Below are 11104 nucleotides of genomic sequence, written 5' to 3' on the forward strand. Positions count from 1 at the left end.
TTGATGGAGTAATGGTCCAGTTCTTTATTTAGAAACCTGATTGTTCAAGAACATGATAGGCGGGTCTGTACCCCACCCTTTTCACTGGATTGTATCAGAGGCGGTGGGCAACTTTTTCCCATTTCTCAGCAACAGAGGAAGGTGCCTCAACTCAGATTGTAGGGAACAGTGTGGAAAGGGAAAGGAGCAGGAAATCCCAATCCAATCCAAGGGAAGGGGGTAGGTGACTCCCAACAGCAGCAGGGGCAGGGTCGGGCCTGTCTCTTAGGGCCTGCTACACAGCGCAGGCTTCATGCTCCTCCTGCTCTACTCTACTCAAAAGATCTCTAGGGAGGGGGGAACAGGGACCAACAAGTTAGGGGACATAGCAGGGAGGGGCTGTGGGGAGAAGCCTGGAAGAGCAACACTCACAGGCCTAGGGAGGTCTTCAGGGAAGCTCTCAGCAGTAGCAGCAGCACTCACCCCATGGCCCCTCCACACCCTGGCTGGGGGCCCAGAAGTCCACAGCTCAGCTCTCCTCTGCCGCTTTGCCTTCAGGGTCCCGGGGGGTGGGAGATGGGTGGGGAGGCAGTGGGGCCGGTTGAGGAAGACTCTGGGCTCCTTGGCGAACCGATGGTGGTAGTGGTCTCAGAAGTCAAACTCATCCAGGTCCCCCGTGCCCTCCCCGCCTCCAGAGCCCCACACCCTGCGGTAATTGCTCTCCAGCTCTTTCTGTCGCTGCCGTTCCTTCTGTGCCTCTTCGGCTCCCTGCACCTGGTAAGGGAGGGGAAACAGGGTGAGCTGCAGGATCCAGAACTAGCAGCATGGGGAAGGCAGGGATGGGGCACACACACTTCTCACAGGGCTCTTGCCAGGGGCCCAACGCCCAGGGGCCAGGACCACCAGCCTGTCTTACAGACGAGGAAACTGAAGCCCAGACAGTGGCACGCCTGGGATGGGCCTGTGTCACTCAACCACGCTCTCCACACCACAGCGCACTAGAGGCGGGGGCAGGCTGGAGGTCCAGGACTTGGAGGTAGGATGCCTCTCACCAAGATATTGAAGAAAATCTCCTTAAGGTTTTTCGTGTCCTCATCAGTCAGCCAGCGTGAATCCTCCTCAGTCCCTTCAGCCCCTGGTCGGACAATTTTGATCTCAATTTTCCCTGGAAAGAAGCAGGATGGGCAGTGAGAGGAGAGGAGTGGGGAGCTTCAGTGCAGGTCCTCTGCCCCCCAGGGCCCCGGCCGCCAGGTTTCCAGTCCACCTTGACCCAGCCCGTTTCCAGCAGCAAACCCTTCCAACAGCTCTTAATCCAGCCCCGCCCCCAGGGCCCACCTTCGGCTGTGAGTCCCTCCCTCTCCAGCAGCTCTTTCACCAGCCCCTCGATTTGTTTCAGCTGTGGGTTTTCCCGTTTCATCTCGAGGACTGTCAGATCCTGATTGGGGCCTCCGTGACGGAGCTTGGTGACCCGGACCCGGACTCTGTGCTCAGGATCCTCCTCTTAGAGGGGGAGACACACAGGGAGACACAAAGCAGAGCCGTGACTCCAGGGTTAGGGGCTATTGTGGCCACTTCTCCCTAAGCCACCAAGTGGTTTTGGCAGTTATTCCACCTCAAACATGTATATGAGCCAGGGCCCCAAAAAATCAGTCCCCCACCCCATTCCAGCCTGTAAGCTCCCCCCACCACTTGCAGCTCCCTTCTTCCATCCAGACCCAATCATCCTGCTCCTCACCAACAGGAAAACTTTTCCTGCAGCATCCCTGCCAGTTCCTTCTCAAAATTTTGCTCCAGAAAACTTTTGTTTTCTGAAGCAAAAATCAGGCCACTATTTTTTTTTTCCAGGCCACTTTTAAACAAAAGAAGTTTTGTTTAAAGAAGCAAGGCACGCTCTCCCTCTGGGGAGCTTGGCCGTGCCTTTCCCCGCCTCATCTTCTTCCTCCCAGATGCATTTCTCCTGCCTTTCCCTTTCCTAAGCTCCAAGCATCCTTCTTTTGCTTCTGTAACTTGTTTCCTGAGCTCATGCAGCCCAGCTGGCTCATTTCTGCTACCTCTGAACTTCCTATTAAACTTTCTCTTATAATTTCAACAACAAAAAATTGGCACTCCCCATGTTGGTGCTCAAATTGTTTATAGAGAAAGTAGGATGGAAGGTTTGAAACTCAAACATTCCATTTGGGGTGTCTGATCTCCACAGCCATAGAACCCCATGGAATGGACACAAGGGGGGTGCAAGAAGAAGGGATAACTTCAAGTCTGCCCAGGCAATTGGCTTACGAGCAGCTGGCTGCTTATTCACAGCCTGCCAGCTGGGGTCTCTCCTGGTGCAAAGTCCTGTTGAAAGGCTTCCTCCTGCACAGATGTGTGGCCTTCAGCACGCAGGCGCGCTGTCACTCAGTTAAGATCTACTGATCACCATGTGTCAGTGAAAGTGCTAAGCACTGTGCATATGGAAGCCAGTCAGAAAGAAGACAGACATGCTCTAGAAGCTGCTTTCCAAAGGGATGGAGGTGGTGGGAAGAAGGCAAGAATGAGAACAGTGTTTCAGAAGCAAGGAAGAGAGTGAGCACCCTCAGGAGGGAAAGAACATGTCGCCTTCCTGCACACACCAGCTGAGGGATAAAGACAAGCGACTTGGCTTCCTGATGACAGCTCTCACCTGCTGGTCGGAGGGAGGGGGGAGGCTTTCTGGGGACGACCTTCCTTTTCCTCTGCTTCTTCAGCAGCTCTGGACTCTGCTTTCCCTCCAGCCTTCTGATGAGTTTGTTGAGAGTGGATGTCAGGGCCAACATAGCCCGATCCCGCTCTGACTCCTTCTTCAGCCCAGCTCCTTCTCTGTCTGGAGCGCCCAAGGGGGAGTGGAGAGTCAAAGGGCAGTAAGGGCAGTGGTCCATGCTCCACAGGAGAGTCGTGTCTAAGACTCATCCCTCTCTCCGATCCCCCTTCCCCACCGTCCCCACTTTTAATTAAATAAACAGCGATCATTTCAGAGAGCCCAGCCCCAGGCCCCCGGCTGAGCTAGTGCTAACCTTTGTTCTCTTTCAGCCCGCAGCCTGTCTTGCCCACAGGAGCAGACACTGCAGGAGGAAACGAGGAGGAGCTGTGCTCACCTCCTGGATAATGTTCTCCAGCTCCCGCTCCATGCCCGCCTTCACCTCTGAGCGGAGCCGCTCTCGGTCTGAAGGGAGCAGTATCCCTTCCAGTTCCTTCTCAAATTCTCCCAGTAACTGCCTTTCATCATCATTTTCATCTTCGTCCTCCTCGTCCTCCTCTTCTTCCACCTCATTCTGATGTTCTGTGTCACCCTTTTCCTTCACCTCTGGTTCCCTTTGAGGGACTTCTGCAGCATCTTCTTCAGGCTGCTCTTGGCCTGCATTTGGCTTCCCCTGGGGATCGAAAGAAAAAGGTAGATGGTTGGGTGGGGTTTCAGTAGGGACCCGTGGTGGGGGACAGAGAGTGGCTGGGGTGTGGCAGGGGGGACTGGAGAGGAGTAAAGGCAGGGACTGAGTCTCTGTGGCCCAGCTCGGGCTGAGGTCAGGGTGGTTCTCCGAAGGCTCCCACCAGGGAGGCAGGTCCCACCCCTCCCTTAAGCAGGGCCCATACCTTTTTTGCTCCACCTTTCAGCTCCTCTATCAATCGAATCAAGTCCGCAGGACTCCGGATGACTTTGACCTGCACGTTGTTCTGAAAATCTGAGATGGAAAAATAGGAATGAACCCGTTGTGTTCTAAATTCTATTTGGACCTCCTAAGGAGAGAGTTGAGACCAAGGAAGGACGTGGTGCCGATCTCCAGGAGCTATCTGGTCAGAGAGACAGGGGCCAACATAGCACTGGCCTAAGGTGGCCTCACAGGTGAGAGAGAGAAGGATGCTTACAAGTTGCTAAGACCCCCGCTCTTTCGCGTCCTGAGGCCCTTCTGGCAATCACCCAGTTTTTAGGACTCCAGAAGACATTTTGGGGCCAAGGGCTCCTCTTCCCCGGATCCTGTTCTCCATTTAGTTTACTCAGTTTCAGACATTCTACTAGGAACTACAGATTCATTCCCATTCAGTCTCACAACAGCCCGCTAAAGTAGGAGTGATTACCCACATTAGGGGTGAGGAACCTGAGGTTAAGTAAAATCATCCAAGATTACAAAGTCAGTAAGTAGTAGAACCACTGTGCCTGCTACCTCCATAGAAGAGAACTATTGTCTACAAAGAGGACATTCCAGTAAAAAGGAACTCCCTGCTGGCCTGGCTGCCCAACTTCCCTCAGTGTTTACCTGTACCCTTACCCATCCCTGCCCACCAGGAAATACATTCAAACAGTAAAAGAGACATGGAGGTTTCCTCACCACTGGGAGAGCCTGGAGCTGGATCTGCTGGCTCAATGTTTGGTTCCTGCTCCTGATGAGAAGAGTCAGAGTCAAATATGCAAACCTACTTATACTCTTTTTAAAAAATACATATTTTTATTGATTTTAGAGAGGAAGGGAGAGGGAAAGAGAGATAGAAACATCAACGATGAGACAGAATCATTGACTGGCTGCCTTTTGCACAACCCCACAATGGGGAGCGAGCCCACAACCTGGGCATATGCCCTGACTGGGAATTTAACCATGACCTCCTGGTTCATAGGTCGAGCCAACCACTGAGCCACGCCAGCCGGGCTGTTTATGCTGGTAAGGCAATGGTTCTGGGTTATATCCTTGCATCCCTGGACAGATGCAGGTCATCGCCTAATGACCTCAGCTTGAGAAGCCCTCCATCCCAAAGCCCAGGTTCAACCTCATCAGAGAAATGGCTAGGAGGCTGTCTCTCACCTCAGCCTGTGCCTCCTCCCCTCCTTGGGCTTGGTCCTCTGGCTCATGAATCATCTTCCAAAAATCTGATTCCTTACTGTCATCCTTGGTTGGGCTTGCAGCTGGGATAGAGAGAACAGGGAGGAATCAGAAAGTAGGGGAGAAATGGAAGGGAACAAATAGGAGGACCAAGGGAGAAGGGTCCATAATACTTTTTCATCCCACACTGAAAAGTCAGTCCAGGACAACAAGACTGGGGAGGGAAGAAATGGAGACAAATTTCATGGGACAGGTGAAGCAAGGTCCTACCTGCTTTCTTTGTGGGCACCACCCCAGGTTTGGTCTCACTCCACATTTGAGAGTCCAGGTCTTGAAGCTCCTCTATCATTTTCTCTCCATACTGCTTTGAGTCTACTGAGAAACAGCATGTAGGCAGGACAGGAACACATTCCTCTCGGCTCTTTGTACTTTATCTTCTGCTTATCCCTCCCCGTGTCTCTCCTTCCTTTCTTAATCACTCACCTGCTTGCCTCTGAATGTAGGCCATGTACTCCTCCGGCTGTAGGGCAGGGTGACAGAGAATGGATTGGGGAGCAGCACTGGGTGGGGGCCGGAGGAGAGGGTGGGGGCAGAGCCGAGGAGTCCGAATGGTCAGCACGTAGGAGCAGGACAAGGGCTCATCCACACGATCAATATAGTCCCCAGAAATACCAGCCCCCTCATCACAGAGGAACTGTCAGGACAGAGAAGGCAAATAAATAGTAATTACCACCAATAATCTCCTTTATTTCTTGGGAATTTGTATCCAGAATTGCTATATTACCTCAAATGTCCAATTTTCAACAAAAAATTATGGGACATGCAAAGAAAGAGATGTAGAGTTAAAGCAGATGTCTGAAAAGCATAAGGCTTGTCCGGAGAGAATGCAGCCAATCACTACCATCTACCATATGGAAAAGGCTTTGTGGATAGAGCGTCTGACTGCAGACTGAAGGGTCCCGGGTTCGATTCCGGTCAGGGGCACATGCCTGGGTTGCAGGCTCAATCCCCAGTAGGGGGCATGCAGGAGGCAGCTGATCAATGATTCTCACTCATCACTGATGTTCTGTCTCTCTCTCCCTCTCCCTTCCTCTGTGAAACCAATAAAAATATATTAAAAAATAAAAGTAAATAAAAAGTAATAAAAAGCATTGGCTGGTATGGCTCGGTTAGTGAATCATCCCATGGACCCTGAAGTTGCAGGCTCAATACCCAGTAGGGGGCGTGCAGGAGGTAGCTGATCTATGTTTCTCTCTCCCTTCTTCTCTCTCTAAAAAATCAATAAAGCCCTAGCTGGTTTGGCTCAGTGTATAGAGCGTCAGCCTGTGGACTAAAGGGTCCCAGGTTTGATTCCAGCCAAGGGCACATGCCCGGGTTGTGGGCTTGATCCACTGGGGGATGTGCAGGAGGCAGCCAATCAATGATTCTCTCTCATCATTGATGTTTCTATCTCTCTAGTTCTCTCCCTTCCTCTCTGAAATCAATAAAAATGTATTTAAAAAAAAATCAATGAAGTCCTGGCTGGGTAGCTCAGTTGGTTAGAGCATCATCCCAATATACCAAGGTTGTGGGTTTGATCTCTCAGCAGGGCACATACAAGAGTCAACCAATGAATAAATGGAACAACAAACCAATGTTTTTTCTTTCTCTCTCATCAATAAATAAAAAAATCAATAAAAATATAAATATATACTATTATATATATATTTTTTAAAGTAAGAAACAGCAATGCTCCTCAAACTCTTCCAAAAAATAGAAGAGAAGGGAATACTTCCTGACTCATTCTATAAGTCCAATATAACCCTGATACCATATCCAGACAAAGATATCATAAGAAAAGGAAACCACAGGATAAAATCTTTTATGGATACAGACCTCCCGCAAATCCTCAAGTAATACTAGTTAACTGAATTCATCAACATGTAAAAAGGATTACACACCATGACCAAGAAGGATTTATTCCAGTGGTAAAAGGTTGGTATAACATAAAAAAATCAATTAATGTAATTAAAACTCCCTATCAATAGAATAAAGGACAAAAACCACATGTTCATCTCAATGGACATAGAAAAAGCATTTGACAAAATTCAATACCTCTTCATGACCAAAACAACAAACTAGAAATAGAAGGGGACTTCATTAACCTGATAAAAGGCATCTATTAAAAAGCCACAGCTAACATCATACTTTATGGTGAAAAACTGAATAGTTTCCCCCTAAGATCAGGAAGAAGACAAGGATGTCTGCTTGTGTCACTTGTATTCAAGGTTGTACTGAAGCTTCTGACCAGGGCAATTAGACAATAAAATGAAATGCAAGGCAACTAGGTTGGGAGAAAAAATGACCTTTATTTACAGACTAGAGGCCCGGTGCACGGATTCGTGCACCGGTGGAGTCCCTCGGCTTGGCCTGCAGGGACCGGGCCGAAACCGGCTCTCCGGCATCCCCCAAGGGGTCCCGGATTGCGAGAGGGTGGTTCTCGGATGATGCACCCTGGAATTGGGCTCCCTCCTCTCTGGTTCCAGGTGCGTTACCCGAGAACCACAGCTGCCAAGTCACTGCAGTTTGGCAGCTTCTGCATTGAGTGGCTGCCCCCTGGTGGTCAGTGCAGGTCATAGCTACTGGTTGGAGTGGCTGCCCCCTGGTGGTCATTGCTCATCATAGCTACCAGTTGGATGGTCGCTTAGGCTTTTATATATATAGACTAGTGGCCCGGTGCACGAAATTTGTGCGGGGGTGGGGGGGTGGGGGGAGGGGATGTCCTTCAGCCCTGCCTGCACCCTCTCCAATCTGGGACCCCTTAGGGGATGTCCGACTGCCGGTTTAGGCCCGATCCCACAGGGCCTAAACCAGCAGTCGGACATTCCTCTCGCAATCCGGGACCGCTGGCTCCTAACCGCTCACCTGCCTGCCTGCCCGATTGACCCAACCACTCTGCCTGCTGGCCTGCTTGTCCCCAACTGCCCCCCCCCAGCCTTCTCTTCCCCAACTGCCCCCCCCCAGCCTGCTCGCCCCCAACTGCCCTCCCCTGCCGGCCTCATGGCCCCCAACTGCCCTCCTCGGCCAGCCTGATGGCCCCCAACTGCCCTCTCTGGCCAGTCTCCCGGAAGGTCTCCCAGTCTAATTAGCATATTACCCTTTTATTAGTATAGATGACCTGATCTTGTATACAGATAATTGAAAGAAATTCACTAAAAAAACCCACTAGAACTGATAAACGAGTTCCATAAGGTTGCAGGATACAGGAATCAATTGTACCGTATTTCTACATACCTGCAATGCACAATCCCAAAAAATAAAATTAAAAAAATAATTCCATTTGCAATAGCATCAAAAGAATAAAATAATTGGGAATAAATGTAGCAAAATAAAGTATAAACTTATACTTTGAAAACTATAAAACATTGCTGAAAGAAATTAAAGATTTAAATAAATGGAAAGACATCCAAGTTCATAAATTACAAGACTTAATATATATATTTTTAATATGAAGGTTCTTTTTAAAAAAATATATTTTATTAATTTTTTTACAGAGAGGAAGGGAGAGGGATAGAGAGTTAGAAACATCGATGAGAGAGAAACATCGATCAGCTGCCTCCTGCACACCCCCTACTGGGGATGTGCCCGCAACCAAGGTACATGCCCTTGACCGGAATCGAACCTGGAACCCTTCAGTCTGCAGGCCAATGCTCTATCCACTGAGCCAAACCGGTTAGGGTACAAGACTTAATATTGTTAAGATGGCAATACTCCTACACTGGCAGGGTAGCTCAGTTGGTTATGGTGTCATCCCAATACACCAAGGTTTCGGGTTTGATCCCTGGTCAGGGCATATATAAGAATCAACCAATGAATGAATAAATGAGTGGAACAAATCAATGTTTCTCCCTAAAATTTTTTTTAAAAGGATGACAATACTCCCCAAATTGATCTTTAGAGTCAATGCAATCTCCATCAAAATTCCAGTTGCCTTGTTTGCAGAAATTAACAAACTGATCCTAAAATTCATATGAAAATTCAAGGGACTCTAATCTAAATAGTCAAAACAATCTTGAAAAAGAACAAAACTGGAAGACTCACACTTAACTTGCTATAAATCTACAATAATCAAGACAGTTTGGTGCTTAAATAAGTATAGATATATAGACCAATGAAATAGAATTGAGAGTCCAGAAATTAACCTTTACTTTTATCATCATTTTATTTGCAACAAGGTTACCAAGATAATTCAATGGGAATAAATCTTTTCAACAAATGATCAACAACTGTATATCTACATATAAAAGAATGAAGGTGGCCCTAGCTGGTTTGGCTCAGTGGACAGAGTGTTGGCCTGCGGACTGAAGGGTCCCCAGTTCGATTCCAGTCAAGGGCACATGCCCATGTTGTGGGCTTGATCCCCAGGGAGGGTTGTGCAGGAGGCAATCAATGATTCTCTCTCACCATTGGTGTTTCTATCTCTTTCTCCCTCTCCCTTCCTCTCTGAAATCAATAAAAAAATATGTATATTAAAAAGAATCAATTAAAAAATATGTATATTAAAAAAGCTTAAAAAAAAAGAATGAAGATGGACTCCTAACTCATACTATATGTACAAAAATTAACTCCAGCCCGGCTGGCATGGCTCAGTGATTGAGCGCTGACCTATGAACCAGGAGGTCATGGTTCAATCCCGGTCAGGGCACACGCCCAGGTTGTGGGCTCAAACTCTAGTGTGGGGTGTGCAGGAGGCAATCAATCAATGATTCTCTCTCATCATTGATGTTTCTATCTCTCTCTCCCTCTCCCTTCTGCTCTGAAATCAATGAAAAATATATTTTAAAAAAATCAAACTGTGACCTCCTGGTTCATAGGTTGATACTCAACCACTGAACCACACCAGTCGGGAAATAAAAACATTTAGCCCTAGCCAGTTTGGCTCAGTGAATAGAGCATCAGCCTGCGGACTGAAGGGTCCCAGGTTCGATTCCAGTCCAGGGCACATGCCCAGTAGGGGGCGTGCAGGAAGTAGCTGATCAATGATTCTCTCTAATCATCGATGTTTCTGTCTCTCCCTCTCCCTTCTCTCTGAAATCAATAAAAATATATTTTTAAGAAAAAGAGGACCAAAAAGTTCATCTGACATCAGTCAGACAGAAACATCAAAGTTAAGTGTAACTGATGAAAACCCCGAGGCATTGACAACAGGGTGTGCAGAAGATTCAAGGGCCAGACCTTGATGCCCAGCATTGGCTATGGGAGCAACAAGAAAACAAAGCAGCCCTAGCTGCTTTGGCTCAGAGGACAGAGCAACCTTGGCCTGCGGACTGAAGGGTTCCAGGTTTGATGCTGGTCAAGGGCACATGCCCTGGTTGTGGGCTCGATTCCCAGTAGGGGTTGTGCAGGAGGCAGCCAGTCAATGATTATCTCTCATCACTGATGTTTCTCTCTCTCCCTCTCTCCCTTCATCTCTGAAATCAATAGAAATATATATATATGTGTGTGTGCATATCTATAAAAGAAAAGAAAGCACATGCTGCCCAGTGACTTTCAGAAGTTCCTGGTCCACAGCATCAAGGAGCTTGAAGTGCTGCTGATGTGCCACAAACCTCACTGTGCTGAGATTGCTCACAGTGTCTCCTCAAAGATCCACAAAGCTATTGTGGAAAGAGCAGTCCAGCTGGTCATCAGAGCACCAATCCCAATGCCAGGCTGTGCAGTGAAGAAAATGAATAGACAGATTGTGTGTGCACTGTCTTTGTGTTAATAAAACCATAAAATTCTGCAATAAAAAAAAACAAAAGAGAAGAGAGAGTACAAATTGGCAATCACAAAATAGTCCTGGGGATGTAAAGTACAGCATAGGGAATACCATCAATAATATTGTAGTAACTTTGTATGGTGTCAGGTGTGTACTAGACTTATATCAGAAGGATCACTTCGTAAGTTATAAACCACTATGCTGTTAAAAAAAAAAGCCCCCATCTTGAAACAAAAAATAACAAAGTAGCACCCTCCCCAAACCCACAGCCCCTCTCACTAGCACTCACCTTTCCCTCTTCTTCATAGCCAGACTTCATCACTTTCCTCAACACCTCATCTTCACCACCCACTGTAATTGCTCTAACAGAGATCACAACGACCTCTGTCATTAAATCCAATCAAAGGACTGGTCGGGATGATAAAGAGTAGAGGAGTTAGAAGTTTTTATCTGGGTCTCATGCCTACCATCTGAATTTTTTATTTCTATGTGCATCCTTTGATTTTATGAAATAACTAGAGACCCGGTGCACAAAATTCGTGCACGGGTGGGGGTCCCTAGG

The 11104-nt window shown here is 47.9% G+C and overlaps 1 protein-coding gene across 3 annotated transcripts in view; it reads right to left on the reverse strand.

Moving 5' to 3' along the window:
• The window catches only part of OS9 (OS9, endoplasmic reticulum lectin), a 17251-nt gene continuing 6147 nt past the window's right edge, over nucleotides 1–11104 (reverse strand). Inside the window, exons 6-15 of one of the 3 annotated variants that reach the window (XM_023757963.1) lie at nucleotides 5286–5496; nucleotides 5073–5174; nucleotides 4785–4885; nucleotides 4317–4368; nucleotides 3583–3671; nucleotides 3071–3365; nucleotides 2639–2806; nucleotides 1315–1479; nucleotides 1032–1144; nucleotides 1–753 (exon numbers count right to left, since the gene is read on the reverse strand). In XM_023757963.1, the coding sequence (XP_023613731.1) occupies nucleotides 628–753; nucleotides 1032–1144; nucleotides 1315–1479; nucleotides 2639–2806; nucleotides 3071–3365; nucleotides 3583–3671; nucleotides 4317–4368; nucleotides 4785–4885; nucleotides 5073–5174; nucleotides 5286–5496 (1422 nt within the window). In that variant the 3' untranslated portion in view covers nucleotides 1–627. Of the gene's footprint in view, nucleotides 754–1031; nucleotides 1145–1314; nucleotides 1480–2638; nucleotides 2807–3070; nucleotides 3366–3582; nucleotides 3672–4316; nucleotides 4369–4784; nucleotides 4886–5072; nucleotides 5178–5285; nucleotides 5497–11104 lie in introns of all 3 variants that reach the window. The other 2 variants (XM_023757965.1, XM_023757964.1) reach the window with 2 other exon arrangements.

The sequence above is a fragment of the Myotis lucifugus genome, unplaced genomic scaffold, assembly GCF_000147115.1.
Source record: "Myotis lucifugus unplaced genomic scaffold, Myoluc2.0 scaffold_119, whole genome shotgun sequence".
NCBI lineage: Eukaryota > Metazoa > Chordata > Mammalia > Chiroptera > Vespertilionidae > Myotis > Myotis lucifugus.